We start from the raw sequence: 18280 nt of genomic DNA, 5'->3' as shown, positions 1-18280 counted from the left end.
GAGGGCATAACGGAGTAAATGAGAGATTAAGAGGTAAAAAGGGAGAGTTCCTGCGTGAAAGAGGAATTACAAAGTGCGATGTTGAGGGTGGCGAGACGAGAGAGAGAGAGAGAGAGAGAGAGAGAGAGAGAGAGAGAGAGAGAGAGAGAGAGAGAGAGAGAGAGAGAGAGAGAGAGAGAGAGAGAGAGAGAGAGAGAGAGAGAGAGAGAGAGAGAGATCCACACACGCGCACACCCACCCAACCACCAACCCACCCACACACACAGAAGCAAACAAACAATTAAAGAGAAAGGAGAGAATGTATGAAAGAAACGATAAGATAAAAAAAAAAAACATGTGCTATAATCGTTACAAAAAAAGGATGGCCGGCAGAGGACAAAGGATTTATGAAGAGAATTGGATGAGAGAGAGAGAGAGAGAGAGAGAGAGAGAGAGAGAGAGAGAGAGAGAGAGAAGGAAGAGGAGAAATAGGAGGCGATAAGCGAGGAATGAAGAACGCGCGTAAAGGAAGATGAGGAGAAAAGAAAGACTTACTTCACGCCATTAAGCGGACAAAAGAAGCTGGGAAGAGTGGGCGAGGTGGATAAAGGAAGGAAAAGGAGAAAGAAAAAGGGAGATAATAAAAATACACTAATAATAATAAAGTTGTTTGTCTTATCGTTACATTCTCTTCTTTTTCTCATTACTGTTCTAATCCACTTTTCTTTGTCTTTTTTTTTTATCCGGTATTTCACACGTTCCCATTTTTCTTCCTCCTGGCATTTTCACCCTCCTCATTCGCCGCCAGTTTGCCTTATCACGACCTTTAATTCCTGCAATGCTTACTTTTAATTATTTGCATTCATATACTCCACCAAGTCTGTTCTCTTTTTACCTTGTTCAGTGACTCCCACGTTGAAATAAATCCAGTGAATATTCCCTTCATCGCGGGTTTTAATTATTCTTAATCCTGACCTTGACCCGTTTTTCTTTTAGTATTGAACCATCATCACTCGGCTAAAGGTTCACCTGGTTTATGTTGTTAAGTCACATCCCGTGCAGGGTTATGTTCTTTTCTTCTCATCTTTGTTTCTCTTATTCCTGACTTTCATATGTTGTAAATTCTGACTATCCACCTTAAAAATCACGGTTCAGGATTCATCTTCTCTGCATAAGTTCGTGTATCACATAAACCTACAAGGGAAACCAGGAAGACTACACGTGGCATTATCTGTGAAAAACATAAGCTTCTATCATCCCTATCAATATATTCATCTATACTTTTAAAACTTTCTATTGACTTGGAACTAACAACGTAATTATTGAATCTCTTCCAGTTATATACTGCCCTGCTTTATGAACCACTTTCCTTTTTTTTCTTCCTATTTTTTTTTCTAGTCTAGCCTTTTTCCTGCTTGAATCCATAATCTCTGACTACTGATAGTAAAAGGATCGAGTAGACCAAACTTCAAAGCCTTTAGATCGATTTTTCTCCGTAAAATCACCCGAGTTTATTCAGATTAAGCTAACAAGTATTACATCACTACTAATAATCTAAATATAAATAATTTTCACTGCGACATTTAGCATTTTACAGCAAAGCGATCAATATAAACATATAAAAGAAGAAAAAAAAGGAATAACAACAGAATGCAGATTTTGGAATTTCTAGTTAGTACAGAGTTTTAGAGTTAGCTGCAGGATAAGAGAAAGATGGTTCAGAGTGATTACTGATTAATGAAATATGTATCCAACAGCAGTCAAAGGGTTAAGTTACATCACCGAGGCAGTAAAGCTATGGCCGAATGACGGATGTAAAACTCACTAATGCTACGTTACGGCTACAAATCAGAGTATTAAAAGACACCACCACGAAAGTAAGTGAAAGTGATACCTAACTAGTTTTATATCAAGGTTAGCAAAGTATCAGCGGACATCACCAGGCCAGTAAGACGGTGACGGCAAGAACCCCAGCATCTCACTTTCCGTCCATCACAATTTAATTTATTGTTCTCATTAATTCTAGCGGTGGTACCATTATCGTTATTGGGCAGTGTACGCTCGTTATTCTTTATTGGCAGCACTGCTATGGCTACGTACTTCCTCCCTACCCATCCTGACTACCTTTCCTCTCCCCCGCTTTATTCCCTCTCTCTCCCTTTATATCCCCTCACTCTACTCCCTGCATCGCTTCCGTCCCATTCGTGGTGGTTGTTTGTTATTCTGGTTATTAAATTTCGTCACTGAATGCTTCTGTTAGTGGTGGTGGTGTTTTTGTGTGACCCAGTGCGCTAGTTTTGTTCCTACTTCGCATTTTTATTCTGTTTCATAGTGTTGTTATTTATACACCGGTTCTCTTCACATGTCTAGTTGATTATCTCTCTTTGAAGGACAGCGTTTGAAAAGTTCGGTTTGTTGATTGATTTATTGGTTACACGTACCGTTATGGGTTTCTCAAATGTCTGTTTAGTTCTTTATCTGTGATGGAAAATACAGGAAAATTATATTTCTTTTATTCAAGGATTACATATATGGTTTTCTCTAGGGACGATTTTTGAAATGTTTAATTTATTGGCTGACGGACTGATCTCTAGTCGATACAGCAACGAAGTCAGAAAGCACTACATATCAATATTATATAAGAGCATAATCTGATTGCTAGATTTGATAAAAGTTAGAGAAATTCAAACATACACAACTAGATCTTTCCTCTATTTCAAACACCACTAAGTTCGCCGTTTTCCTATTACAGTCTACAAAACTTTCTTTTTCGCAATATAAAATTACAATGCCAAAAATCACTCGTATAGAAATGATCAGCAGTAACCCTATTGCCTATCACGTTGTCTGTCATTAGAAAGCAAAATGTAGATGGTGTTCATGTCAGATCATGTGTGAGAAAAATGCTTCCTTCTTTTCACATTACAAAGAAAGTTATGTACATGTGAAATATGGATGAGGATATATTACGTTTCCCTTCGATATGTCATACACTCGCCGGGAGAATCAATTAGTGGGAGAAGAGAGAGAGGGTTGCGTCAGACTTAAAAAGAAAGATATTGATGGTTACGTCTGACAGCTCTTTGTACTAGACACGGCGGGAACATTTAAGACATCCAAAAGAGTGTTATATCAATATCAGGACGAAATTAAAAACACCAAAAATTACTACATCTAACAAACCAACCACTATTACTACTATCTCCACTGACACAAAGAGAAAGGGAAAGAAGAAACGTTAAATTAGAAAAAAAATCAATAAAAAAAACAGCGACGAAATAGACCTTATGAAGCCTTTGCTTTTGTCTCACATAAAGTAAAAATACAGATATTTTCATATTTCCTGCCTATCTAGTAGTAGTAGTAGTAGTAGTAGTAGTAGTAGTAGTAGTAGTAGTAGTAGTAGTACCAGCAGTAGTAGTAATAGCTCTACCACAACAAAAAAGCATGAAAAGAGAGAGCAAGAGAGAGAGAGAGAGAGAGAGAGAGAGAGAGAGAGAGAGAGAGAGAGAGAGAGAGAGAGAGAATGAATAAAGGCGAATAATGAGATAAGGGAGAGATTAAGCTGAAAATGTGAATAGTTCTAATGTAAAAGAGGAACTGAAATGAGAGCAGGAAAAGTAGTACCAGTCAGACAATGCTCTCTCTCTCTCTCTCTCTCTCTCTCTCTCTCTCTCTCTCTCTCTCTCTCTCTCAAACATACCAACACTCCCCCAAAAACAATTCCTCGCGTCCCGGTCATAACGCATTTTTACACTCCCCCAAATTTGACCCGAGTGACCCTTGTATCTTGATTCTGGGAAGGTAGGAGCGGGTATGCTATGATATTTCCTCTCTAACTGACGCTGGTGCTCCTGCCTGCCTCCTAAGCCGCATTACGGGAGAGAGCGAATAGAATAGAAACAAAAAAGAACGAGATAAGATGGAATGCATGCCTACAAACTTAAGAGAAAATTTGTTGGAAAAGAGAGAGAGAGAGAGAGAGAGAGAGAGAGAGAGAGAGAGAGAGAGAGAGAGAGAGAGAGAGAGAGAGAGAAAAGAGGGAGGGAAATTCACCTAATCAAGGCCAACCAGATGAACCTGACGTACGGATTCCAAGTTAATTTTAAACTTCTGCTCTCATCATCATTACACCTCAGACTACGTGTTCAGGCGTCGAGAGAGAGAGAGAGAGAGAGAGAGAGAGAGAGAGAGAGAGAGAGAGAGAGAGAGAGAGAGAGAGAGAGAGAGAGAGAGAGAATGTAGGGACAAACTAGCAACTACGTGGTGGACGAGAAAGCGCTACAGTAACTAACAGATGGACTGAACCGAATATAACCAAAATAACAGAAGCAAGAGAACAAACTGTACCGTACAGGTGGAGGGAGAGAGAGAGAGAGAGAGAGAGACGCCCCTTCCTTACCCTCTCCCTGTACAGTGCGACCCATAAATGTCAAGGGCAGGAAATCAGTTACCGAACGAGGCAGTATTCCCTCAAAGCACCTCTCCTACTCGACATGCCGGCTGCCCCTTCAACCACTCCTCTCCTGGCTCCGCTGCTCCCACTAACCTCAGGCCCTGCACCTCCTTCCCTCCAGCACGTGGTGACCTAGAAAACGACTGGTTCGCATGACTTCTGCTTCCTTCGTTCAGGTTTGGTTATGAAATAGTAATAAAAACAAATAATCCATCTTTTTGTTTTAGTTGTGCATGTGTGCGTGTGTTGCCTGTACTTAACTATCTTTTTTTTTCTAACTATTTCTTCTTTTTCTAATGGAGGGAAGTTAGGGTAGTTTTTTTTTCGTGGATGATTGGCGTAGTGTCATCAAATAAAGAGAGTAAAGAATTAACAATAGCATAAAAGTAAAAAAATCATGAAACCAATGTGACTTATATGGTATATTCTTGTGGCAGAAAAAGCTGGTTTATTGATTCTGGTGATTATGACTATATAATTCAGTATTGCACAACACGTGTATCTGTGTGTGTGTGTGTGTGTGTGTGTGTGTGTGTGTGTGTGTGTGTGTGTGTGTGTGTGCGCGCGCGTGTGTAATTCACTGTTTGATCTGCTGCAGTCTCTGACGAGACAGCCAGACGTTACCCTACGGAACGAGCTAAGAGCTCATTACTTCCGATCTTCGGATAGGCTTGAGACCAGGCACACACCACACACCAAGACAACAAGGTCACAACTCCTCGATTTACATCCCGTACCTACTCACTGCTAGGTGAACAGGGGCTACACGTGAAAGGAGACACACTCAAATATCTCCACCCGGCCGGGGAATCGAAACCCGGTTGTGGAGCCAGCGCTTTAACCACTGAGCTACCGGGCCGTGTGTGTGTGAGTGTGTGTGTGTGTGTGTGTGTGTGTGTGTGTGTGTGTGTGTGTGTGTGTGTGTGTGTGTGTGTGTGTGAAGCAAATCTACAAAATCCCTATATTCCAGGAGGTTAACAAAGTTCATAGGTATGCAATATAAAACCAACAGTTTTATATAGTATCACAACGTATCTATAATAGTATCAGGGATATTTTCTCACTAATCAAATCATAATTCTGAACATTCTAAATAAAGTATGAATATTCAAAAATTGAAAACAATTAAAAAAAAATTCTTGCAAAAAAAACTGCAGAACTTCCCAGTCGAATTTTTACCAAGCGCAATATATATATATATATATATATATATATATATATATATATATATATATATATATATATATATATATATATATATATATATATATATATATATATTCGAGACTCTTGATTCTGTGGACCAATGCAAGTAATAATCACGAAAATGTCATTCTTTGGTTAAGGCGACAAATGTCAAATCGCTTAAGCCTTCCCTTCATACAAGGCAGTGCGTGTAGATGACAGTGATTGATCATTACTCAGCACTATGACTTGTAAGTGACATCCCGTAACATTAAGTCAATGATTTTATTGCACCTAATGCTATTGTCAAGTATTATCCCATTGAATATAATCAACATTTCGTGAAGAGAGATCTCATTGCTTTGAACACTGTCATCGAATCTAATCTGTAATTTTTAGTACTGGCAGCTTTCACTGTCGGCCTTTTAAAAACTAATCATTTAGTAAATGAAGATTTCATTGTTTTTACTCTGTCTTACCATCAAATGTCGTCACAGTAACGTTCTTAACACTCACACTGAATATCGTCAACGAGATGGCTAGCGATAAATCCCATTACTTTCACACTACCCTAGAATATCTCTATCAGATTCTTTAATAAAGATAAGTTTATACTTTGCCACATAGTCTAATCATCAGAAATCTAAACGAATTTTTCCTGTTCTCAACATTGCCATCGTATCTAGTCACCATAAGCTTTGATGAAAAAGTGTTCCATTACTCAAAGACTACCATTGAATTTAGTAAAGAAAGCTTCCAATGTTCTTAACACTATCATTACGCTTTCCCATAGAATCTAGTCACAGAGTCGTTAAGCAAATGAAGATCTTACCATCTTTTTTAGGTACGATAAAAAAAAAGTAAATATGGTGTGAATCTCTTACTCCATCACAAAACTACTCATCTTAACATTTCACAGCACTGATCACCATCATAGCCTCCAATCACTAGCTAAAATACGACTACATACATAGTAGATGGCGTATATACGCACTTGTACATTCATCCCTAACAGGCCGATGCCCTTTGTTCTCACTCCCTGCTCCCGATTCCCGTTACTTCAAAGGGATGCCTGCAAGTCTCGGGTCATGCTCCCCAGTTGTTAGCGTGACGCCTTCAACTAACTGCTAAATTTTAGCTTTTTTTTTCATTTGATCTCACATGTTAGTTAGTATAATGTAACAAGAAACACGTTACTTATTGTTCCTAAGAGTCGATTTTCCATGTGTTTCAACTTCCTGGCACAAAGGAATAATAACTTGTCTTCACACAAGGTCGAGATGGTAAACATACTCGCAAAAAACTCATTCAGAAAGAGTGCAACACGAAGCACGACAAACACCCACTAAGAGGACTTGATGTATGGAAGGAGCAGAAGCAAACTCTCACACTCACTTCAAAAGAAAGAGAACAGCTTATAAAGATATGAATATGTAATAGACAAAGGCAGCAAAAGAAACTCCCGTATTCGTCCTGCCTGTAACAGCTCCACAGCATCACACTGGCCAGAAATCTCACCCGTTTTCTGTCGCACAACACCACAAAGAAACTGACGCACCAAAAATAAAGTTTAGAGAAAAAGAGTTGCCAAAAACAGACCTATGGAAATCAAAGGATACAAGCTCTAAATGTCGATAAAACCTGAAAATGATTATGTCAGAATGTAATTGGATAATTCTTTCGACGCAGAATACAAAATATAAATCCCACAAAAGTATAAAAAAAGGAAATTAGTAATGCCTCGCCACCCACGCCAGGTGGAGTATGTGGCTGCTTCAACACTTGGAGGCCGCAGGATGTTCACGTGCCGGTGCCCTTTGGAACACCTGGCCCGGGAAGACTAAGCTGAAGAAGAATCTAAAGAAGCCCAACACTTTTTACCCCCACTTTTTTTGTTCCTTTTTACGAACAGCCTTTAACGTTTTTTTCTCTGTGTACCTTATCAAAGTTCGCCTTTTCTCTATTTTGCGTTTACCCTCCATCTTTTCAATTCCGTGATTTGTATATATTTTAATTTCTAATCTTTATTTCAGTTATATTCAGAAAAAAATACTTTTCACAGCAGGACAAAGATAATACATTAATAAAGAAAGTGCTGCTAACTTTTCATTCCTCAAAGAAAATAACTATAAAGGCTGTGAGGAGGGACTAAATCAAAATAAGAACACGATTCTATCAAAAGTTTAAAAGAAAAGAGTTAAAGTATAATCGTCTTGGCCTTTGTCGGACGTACAGTCAGATTTTAAAGTAAACAAACAGGAACAGTGACATTCCTTCCAGCACCACAAATATCAACTAAAGCTCCTCTTCGCTTCTTCACATCTCGTCACACTTTTCTTCATACTTTGAAGTTTACATGCAATTAAAACTTCCTTGAGGAGAGAGCTACCAAAACACACATTCAGCATCAACAAATTTCAAAGGTGCAACCCACACACATTGGGAAAGAAGTCGAAAACGCTACGAAAATACTCAGCGAACCTTTACTTTCCCTCGACACACATCGTCAAACACACTTCATCCATAATAAATAAGTAGGAGAGTTGCTGTTACTGTGGAGTAGAAGCAGCCTCTTACCTGAGGTCTCGAAGGTGTAGGCGGCCGAGGCGTGCGAGCAGAGGAATAGCAGCACTAAAAAGATGGGGAAGAGGAGGAGGAGACCCACAGAGGGAGGAAGAGGGAGGGTGATGCTCTTCATGGTGGAGGCAGAGCACTTGACACCTGTACCTCCCTTCCTCACACACCTTGGCAGGTGTCCCTCATCCCAGCGGCGCGCAAATGACAGCCAAGAACAACCAGTGTTTTTCACCTGGATGGCTTTGATGCGAAGGTGTGTCTCCAGGATCCGGCACTCACACGGGTACGTCCTGCTATGACTGCAATTTTTTTCCTGAAATATGTCACCTAAAACTCCTCCACCTGGATGCTAAGGATCGCGCAGGTGACTTTAAGCTATATCCCAGTGAGACGTAGGTAGCAGGCAGGAAATGACTTTAGGAATCTCCATAGGATGGCAGTACAAGTATTAACAGTATTGATAGTAATACTAGTAACTGGAGTAAAGGAGACGAATAGTAATAGTAGTAGTAACGTTTTGACAGCTATCTAATGCAACATCACATCGCTAAGTTTCCACTAAAGAAAATATTAAGACGGCGACGCTACGTAGATGACAGACCAATACGACACAAACTCGCCTTCAGGAGTACTTTTCTTCAAGTTCACAGACAAGTTTCGGTCGGAATCACTGTAGAGGTTGTAGGCCAGGGCCTACCGATGCTCCAAAGAGGAAGTAAAGAAGCATACAGTCACTCAATAAAGGTGTCCCTGCAGTCTAGGCTGGGAGAGGAAGCTAAGACGCAGCGTTGAGGTGTCCCACTCACAAAACTTGGGCTGCCTCAGCGTTAAGGAAGAGAGCAAAGGCACCATCCGAGAAAACTGGTTACCTCTCACTGCTCTCCAAAAGCACACACGGTTGCTGCTTCTCTCGCTGAAGTACTATTCACTTGGCCCGGATACCTTGCTCTCTACTTCTCGCTTGCTTGCTTGCTTGCTCGCTCGCTTGTTCACTTGACTTGCCACTCTCACACGCACGAGTTTCGCCTCTTTCTCCCTTGAGTGGTTAGGGGTCACATTCACTGCCAGGTTTTTGGCACTTGGCTTATCTATTCTCGTTACATATAAACGACCGGAACACACAGGGAGACAATACACACACAAAAAAAGAGAGAAAGTAGAGGCAGAAAGAGACGGGATATAAAGTTTGCACACGTTACGACGCCCCACTGGCACCCGTTGCCGCCATGTGGGGTTGTATCCTTCTCCTTCGTGGCGGCGCCCAGGATTACCTGGAGACAGGCGTCGCGAGCGGTCTGGGGCGGAGAGGGTGAGGCAGCGAAAAGCGGTCGTGCAGAGCGCGACGAAGCGTCCTCCCCTCACCAGTAGGCAGACAGCACTGGCAGCTTGAGCGCTTCGGTAGCCCGTGCACCCCGCCACTCACCACTCACCTGCCCCCGAGACCCCCGCCCTCAATGATTGTTCGGTAGTTGGGGCTGAGAGAGAGAGAGAGAGAGAGAGAGAGAGAGAGAGAGAGAGAGAGAGAGAGAGAGAGAGAGAGAGATATACCAGTCAATCGTAAATGCCAACTTCAGCAGAGTAGATTATTGGGCAGGTTACGTCATGGGGTCAGGTGAGGCTCGTTCTTATCATCGATTGGTTCACGAGCTCATGGGCATCATCCATTTTGCCCAATTGCTGATGCCTCGAGGTGTCCTCCCTCCCCAGCTTGTCCCTGTCGATAATTCCTAGCATCGAATGAAGCATTTAAAAGGTAAAGGTGATAAATACGGCACTCAAAACATCTTCAGCGTTGACCTACAACACAATTACTGAGTGGCGTAAAATCTGCAAGCTGACATTCTACCCGGGAACAAGGGAGGTGAAGGGACGCAGCTCATTGGTCCAAGGGATCGTGACGCCACACCCAATCACAAGACTCCCTTTATTATCTCCATTATCATCACTACAAATTTTCTTCCGTGTCTCTTTTTCTCACATTCTGTCAGAAACTTAAACAAACTGGGTACCGATACTCGCGCCGATAATTAACTCGCACGTGGTTGATCACATTACCCTGCTCATTCCAAGGTATAATCGCCTATCAGGCCACGTAATTTAGCGCCTTTTTGCACAATAAAGATGGAATTTGCCAGATTCCATTGGCGATAACGACGAGGAGAGGAGGTGACGAGGACAACGGACGGGAATGCGAGACTTGCTGTCGCCGAGAGGAACAAGGTGGACCCGTCAACGGTGGTGTGCTCTGTCTGATTCTGTGAAGCTTCCTATGCTATGGTCCTTCTCACGCAGGATAAGATTGCGTAACGCCTCTTGTCTAGTCTTCGTCATGTATCGTTTACCTGAATCCATCTTATGACCATAATACTGCAAGATGCAATGAAATTTCGGAGTTTCTTGAGTCCTCACGAGGATCGATCTGAATAAGATTACACATTGCTCCTCGTCTTGCCCGGTCATGTAATTGCTTCCTGAATCCATCCTATTACCACAATGCCTTAAGGTACATTGAGTATTCTTTATCTAAATATTTAAATCTTCACGATAATCAAGTGTAATGTGTCATTTCCTTAGAATGGAATTGCGTCGTACTCCACGTTTCACTTAAGTCTTCTACGTAGGTATTATCTCAATTAATTTTATATAAACAATGTTTTAAGCTGCAATGAAAATTGTTACTTTTCCTTCAAGACAAGTAATCTCTGGATAAGATTACGTGTTGTCAGTATCAGACAGTGATTTTCTGAATCAATCTTGTAGTAGTAGTATTTTAGAATGTAGTAAGAGTTTTATATTACTTAAAACTTCCTCATTAACAATAGTCAGAAGTAAAGCTAATGTTTTCTCGATCTTTACAGACTGTTGTATCACTTCCTGCTTGTGTATTTAGGTTCCAGATGAACCTTCGTCTATTCCAGCATTAGTAGAATATTTCCAAGTTCTTTTGAACCCTTTATTCTCATTCATAGATAATTTTGTGCAGTTCACTAGAAACCGTGCCTCTTTTCTTAACAAATAGTGGAATTATTCACCGATTTAAAACCAACATAGTTGCAATGCGTTTGTACATTAGCCAATCTAATCACAACACTGAATTTTCAAACGCTTTCATCGGATTTCCATCATATACAGCATACTCTACTAATCTGTATTCTGTGTACGTCCATTTATGAATGGATATATATATATATATATATATATATATATATATATATATATATATATATATATATATATATATATATATATATATATATATATATATATATATATATATATATATATATATATATATATATATATATATATATATATATATATATATATATATATATATATATATATATATATATATATATATATATATATATATATATATATATATATATATATATATATATATATATATATATATATATATATATATATATATATATATATATATATATATATATATATATATATATATATATATATATATATCCTGCTAAATATTTAAGAAGTAACACGCACAAGGATTAGCGTGTGATTTAAGAAAATATAATAAAAATGTAATTGGAAACGTGGAAAAACGCATTTAACACCCAACCTTTGCCTCGAAATTATCCTCACTAACAGGCTAAAGTAAGCACGAAACAATAAGAGCTAAATACATGAAAGAGATGCTACATTGAATACACCTAATACTGCTCTCCCAAAAAGCCTGTCTAGATTTATGCAAAGCTACTTTACTCACTTCTTCTTTTGGAGCTTTTAGATTTGATCAATTGTGAAGATATTATGTGTAAATGCGAACTAATATATTACTCTGTCTACTTGCTCTCACTCATGACGATTTAATGGTAAAGTTCTACGCAAGTTCACTGACATTGCATTGCTCTATTTTTGCTTTTCCTCTCTTCTTATTTCATTCGGTTTCATATTTCAATGTATGCGTGTGTTTAGTCGAAGAGGAATAGGATCTCTCTCTCTCTCTCTCTCTCTCTCTCTCTCTCTCTCTCTCTCTCTCTCTCTCTCTCACACACACACACACACACACACACACACACACACACACACACACACACACACACACACACACACACACACACACACACGCACGCACCTACAGTCATAAAGTCTAAGTGTTGTATGGGAGCTTTAGGTAAAGGCGGGACCTCCTTGCCTTGGTGTCTGGTGTGTCAATACTTCTTCTGTGACCTGGCAACACCACCATCAGCACCGCCACCGTGAGACCCTGCATCACCGCCACGACCACGATTAATAAAAACAACAACAACAACAGCGACATAAAAACCGGAATATCTACAAAAAAGTTCAACATTAGCATCACCAATCGCATCACCACCAACGAGAACAAATACTACCACAATTATCACTATCGTCAACACCATCACTATCACAACACCTTCATTATCACCAACACCTTCATCAACACAGTCACCGTCAATCTCCATGACCAGTACAGTATCATTTAAGACAACCACTATCATCACTAACACCACCACCAACATAACATCATCATTATCATCCCACGCAAAAAAGCAGTAATATAGATTAGTATAATGGTCTCTCTCTCTCTCTCTCTCTCTCTCTCTCTCTCTCTCTCTCTCTCTCTCTCTCTCTCTCTCTCTCTCTCTCTCACACACACACACACACACACACACACACACACTTCCTCATTCGCCTTTTTTTTTTCCTCATTGAATAGAATTCCACTTTGTAACTTATGCCGCTTAGTGGCGAGGAACACGATTATTAGTCTTTGTGAAGGATTGATGGTAGGCAAACACCACTCCACAGTAAGCAGCGACGCACATCGATGCTTTCAAACCGTCTGCGTATTGGTTTTAAGTATTCAACGAAGCGTAAAACGGGAGGAGAAAGAAAGAAAGGCAAGAAAGTCAATGCCATTCATGAAACGAAAAATGGTTAAATCTTAAACGTGCCGTAGACTTTTAGTGGGAAGAAAAGAAAAAGAAATTCAATAAATAAACATATATATTTTTTTACTTTCATACTCTCGTCAATTATTTCAGAGCAGCAGTGGAAGGTAAGTCGCGTAAAATGCAATAGAGGGAGCGAAAAATTATACATGTCATTCAAAAGTTATTTAATATCTAAAGAGCCCACATGGTATAAATAAAAAAAAGATAAATAAAAAAATAAAAAAGAGGGCGGAAGAAAATGAATCAATACCAGTAGAAGTTCTAATATGTTTTATTCTCATACATCATATAAACCTAAAAGTACCGTCAAAATAACGCATAGCAGTGAGCGGAACAAAAGGATCAATGACTAAGTTATAAAAATATGGCTCATTCTCATACCACTGGATTCTCATAAATAGTCCAGCCAATAGTACTGCTGCTGCTTCTGTTACTGTTGTTATGGGTAGCACTCATGGTAGTTGTAGTGATATTATCTACATATACCTTTTCTCTTTCTATAAGTAATTTCATTCTTCATTGTCGTTCTGGTTAATATCAGCGATTGTGATTGAAATAATTTCAATGTATTCATTATGACGTATGATGGTACTGCTCGTTCTTGTGATTTTTTTGTTTTTTTCGACACATATCTCACTCTTACTATTGTTTATGTTTCTTACTTCCTTTCTGACTTTCAATATTGTTTGTTGTCGTAATGGTTTCATGGCCTACCGCTTGTTTATGTTTACGTAGTGACACTACTAGCTGTGGTGGTATAATTATCTATCTATATATTCTCAATATCAGTATACAAAAAAGATGTATCATTTGTTTACCTTTATGGAAGGATGGATAAACAGCAGCTGTGAGTACAAGGAGGGGGCGGAGACCAAGGCAGTGTTTCACTGATAGGGGAGCACGAGCAACCACGATAAAAGGGAAGAAGAGGGTGATAAGAGATTGATGGAACACTTCAAAGGGTGGAACACTTTTTCTGAGTTGAGACAGATAAGGGAGTGAGTTTTGATATCTCCACGCCACTTCCTTCAACATTTTCTAGGCAGTACAAAATTCTAGTACTATGTCGCCCACTAACAGAACACTACTACTACTGGCACAAACATCCATGTTATTTTTACTTGACTTTCTCAGGTTTCTTCACTGGTATACACATATTCTCTCTCTCTCTCTCTCTCTCTCTCTCTCTCTCTCTCTCTCTCTCTCTCTCTCTCTCTCTCTCTCTCTCTCTCTCTCTCTCTCACACACACACACACACACACACACACACACACACACACACACACACACACACATATATATATATATATATATATATATATATATATATATATATATATATATATATATATATATATATATATATATATATATATATATATATATATATATATATATCAACGTTTTCTTCCTAGTCTTCCTCTTGCCTTTCCTCTCGAACCTATTCTCCTTTCCTTTCTCTTCACTTACTCTTAATCTTCTTGTTCTCAATTCCGCCCAGCTCCTTCCTCTTTGTATCCCTCTTCCTCTCACAACTCTCTATAGCAGTGTCGCCTTCCATATCTCACTTCTCCCTCACTTCAAATAGTACCCTCGCTTCCCCTCTACCAACAACTTTTCTAGTCTGACCACAGCAATGTTGAGAGAGAGAGAGAGAGAGAGAGAGAGAGAGAGAGAGAGAGAGAGAGAGAGAGAGAGAGAGAGAGAGAGAGAGAATATGCCTTTCTTTTCTCTCGTTTCCTTCCTTGTCCTGTATTTGTAACAGAAACATGGAGCAAACAATGAACTGTCAAGTAACTTTCTTCATCTGCATACGAGTGTAATAATCACCTGCCCAGGGAAAGAAATACACGTGGCATGTTTTAAGATATCTGTTGGAAAGGTTTTACAGGATGATTAGAAAAGATAAAACAAAATTGTAGATATCCGTAAGGAGACCGGTTAGTGAGTGGGCCATTTTTCTTAATCTCTATGTTGCTCTTGGTCAGTCCTTCCCTCGTACATAAGAAGAATAAAATAGACAGTTAAAACCACGGTCTAAAATTAAATAAAACCAATGTCTCTAACAGAAGCTTAAGTTTTAATGTACATTTCTTTTCCAATACTTTTTAATGCGGAAGAATATCCATACTGTCTGAAGACTACCAATATTTATCTAATAATCATCTACATCGCCAGATTATTGAATATGAGGTATCGAAATTAGTGAACTATATGTTGATGATTAATTCTATTTGGACAGTTTCTCAAGACGATATCGAAAATGAAAATAATTTTACTGATGACTATGAAAGGTAAATGATTCAGTGTAGTTCAAATGAAACGACAACTAGTTACTTATATTTTTCGTCATTCATAGGGTAAATATTTTTGTGTAATTTACGATTGAAAATTGTCACGCAGCATGTCTTTCGCTTCAAAAATACTACATCGAACTGTTGCCCAAGCATTAATCACGAAGCAAGGCCCTTTATTCAGTCTAACTTGTCACTCGTCAATTCTCGCCATTCTTGGAAATTAACAGAAGAGAGACTCTCGCCTAAGTATCACGAGTGAATGAGGCGCTTACAGGGACACGAAGAGGCAAGGAAAATGCACCCAGCTATTCAATGCAACCTTCTTTCTGCAGACTTCTCAAAATAGGTACAAACATTCTCCTGAGCCTTTTTTCTCTATTTACATTCTGTTTTCTTAGCATGATTTTTGGCATACATGTTTAATCCTTGATATTAGTCAGCTGGATCTTCGTACCGCTTGAATATGTTAGTCAGGTATGCAATAAACAGCAGAGAATATCAAGGTAAAAATATATTAGGAATAAATGGCGCAAAAAATTAATTGCAACGAAAAATCAAATAACGAACATATTTTCACTGACTAGGATAAAGGTAAGCAACAGCAGCTTGAAAGTTCCCGACACAAGATTGCCTCGATAAAACTCAATCAATTTTGTGCCTGACGTGCCAGAAAATGACGCGGAACTGAAAGCTTCTTCATCCTGTGCTCAGCGAGACACCATTTCCATCAGGGGTGGAATTCGAAAGCGTGTAAAACGAGCCTGAGTGGAAGTGAAGAGAAAGAAACATGTGGAATGTGTAACGCGGACTAATCTGCCTCAAGATGCTCCAGACTCGTTAAGGCGGACGGAACTTAACTCACTGCGCTGCCTGTGGACTGACTACCTAGGGACCCATTGAGAGAGAGAGAGAGAGAGAGAGAGAGAGAGAGAGAGAGAGAGACTTCTATGTACAAATATCGGACTTAGAGATCATTAACCTACACTCTATAGATTTGCCAGAACAGTTTTCCTGCAACTTATAGCTAAGGTCGCTCGATTGTCTCCATTGATCCTTCATATAATCAGCATACAGGCAGAAAGAGACATTGATTCAGTACTATAAATATCAGAGAACAGTAATAACAGATTCATACATTCCGGAGACTGACAAAAACAATAGAATTAAGTCTCTATTGTCCTCACACATCAGTCTATGTAAGGGTACGGAGACACTGGCTCACTTACGTATATTGAATCAACATCAAAAAAGGCTTTATATGGCACGGACACAGTAAAATGTAATAGGTGGTTGGTGAAAAAGGGAAATGTTATGCCTTTATACAAGAGTTCCCCAGTCAAAGCCACCCTCCCGTGTCCCCCTAACCATTATGTATCAATATTCTGCTATCGACACCTTCAATAAATTCTGAGTCCCACGCTGTGGTTCATTTCTGGTACAAAGCGACGGTTAAGCGTTTTACTTCTTCAGCGTCTTGAGTTTTATCGCTGCGATTTGTTTATTTGCTTATTAAATATATAACTGAATATCGAATATATAATGTGTTAATTATGAACAATTTGTTTTATTTCAATCTATTAATCAGTGACTTGTGTGACTAACGGCATCATCAACATTATGATCACAACAAAGGACTGAAATAAATGTCGTTTTTTCTTCATTAAAACACATTCTTCAACGCTCTTGGAAAAAATAGTTGTCAATGTTGTGTTTAACGTACGCAGTTTTCTTTATCTTAAACATGTTTCCTTTGTAACCCATAAGATCATAAAAGCCTTCAGCAATATTTACGATGTAATGATCTCTGGTGAAGGAATACCTTAAAGATAAATGCATCATCGTCACATAGCGCGCAGAGGGTAATTTTCATTGTATTTTCGTGCCTAACACACACACACACACACACACACACACACACACACACACACACACACACACACACACACACACACACATACACACACACACACACACACACACACACGGGGCAATCTACTTGATTTTGCTATGAATAATAATGTTTAGCACTGTTACATCACAATACTATAATTCCCGCTGTCAATACCTTTCATTTTATATATTCTTTCACACTGACTTATGTAATGATGGAATAAGTTAAGGAGTCCATTTTATTCTTAGAAAATTATGAAAAATATAAACAATATCCAAATAAATAAGTGACTTTGGAAAAAAGAATTCCAATAATGAATTTCCCTATCCTCAAATATTGAGAACTTTCGTTGTTTTGTTTTTACATTTGCTTCTAATTATATGTATATATCTTTTTTCAAATATTTCAATCAAAATTATGTGAAACTATCAAAAACTGCAATTACTCTTTTCGTAGTTTTTTTTTTTTATCAAATATAATTACTTCAACACTTTTATTAAATGACAAACGTTTTAGTACCAAGACAAACATCAATCAAGTTTAATTAGTCAATTACTTTGTTTACCTTCAGACGTAAATATTTGTCAGGTGGATATATTGACGGCCTCCTATCTGTCAATATTTGTCCAATTTTTTAGTGTTGTCAGAATGAAACTTTAAGTTCTAATGCAGCTCATGTATCATTTACTTATACATTTCTTGCAAAACTGAACATGTTCATGATAACACATGAACACTAAGACTCCGCTTTGCCAAATTCTCTTTTCTTTTTTTCTAGTTTCAAAAGCTAACTTTTATCACATATTCATCATTTATAGGAAGCTCTTAGGCTATAAGAATCTAAAGTCTATAAATTATTTTCATCCAGGACCCCAGTTTGGATATGACAGCGTATAAGAAGAGGATATCGTATAAAACGATACCAATGAAATAAGGTATTAATAAG

The 18280-nt window shown here is 38.7% G+C and overlaps 1 protein-coding gene across 3 annotated transcripts in view; it reads right to left on the bottom strand.

The window, feature by feature from the left end:
• LOC123505018 (hemicentin-1-like) overlaps window positions 1-9567 on the bottom strand; it is a 579315-nt gene extending 569748 nt beyond the window's left edge. Inside the window, exons 1-2 of one of the 3 annotated variants that reach the window (XM_045256028.1) lie at window positions 9469-9567; window positions 8198-8673 (exon numbers count right to left, since the gene is read on the bottom strand). In XM_045256028.1, coding sequence (XP_045111963.1) covers window positions 8198-8318 — 121 coding nt within the window. In that variant the 5' untranslated portion in view covers window positions 8319-8673; window positions 9469-9567. Of the gene's footprint in view, window positions 1-8197 lie in introns of all 3 variants that reach the window. The other 2 variants (XM_045256029.1, XM_045256030.1) reach the window with 2 other exon arrangements.
• Window positions 9568-18280: the final 8713 nt, after the last annotated feature.

The sequence above is a fragment of the Portunus trituberculatus genome, chromosome 17 (genome assembly GCF_017591435.1).
Source record: "Portunus trituberculatus isolate SZX2019 chromosome 17, ASM1759143v1, whole genome shotgun sequence".
Classification (NCBI taxonomy): domain Eukaryota; kingdom Metazoa; phylum Arthropoda; class Malacostraca; order Decapoda; family Portunidae; genus Portunus; species Portunus trituberculatus.
This window is presented reverse-complemented; position numbering and strand designations above follow the sequence as displayed.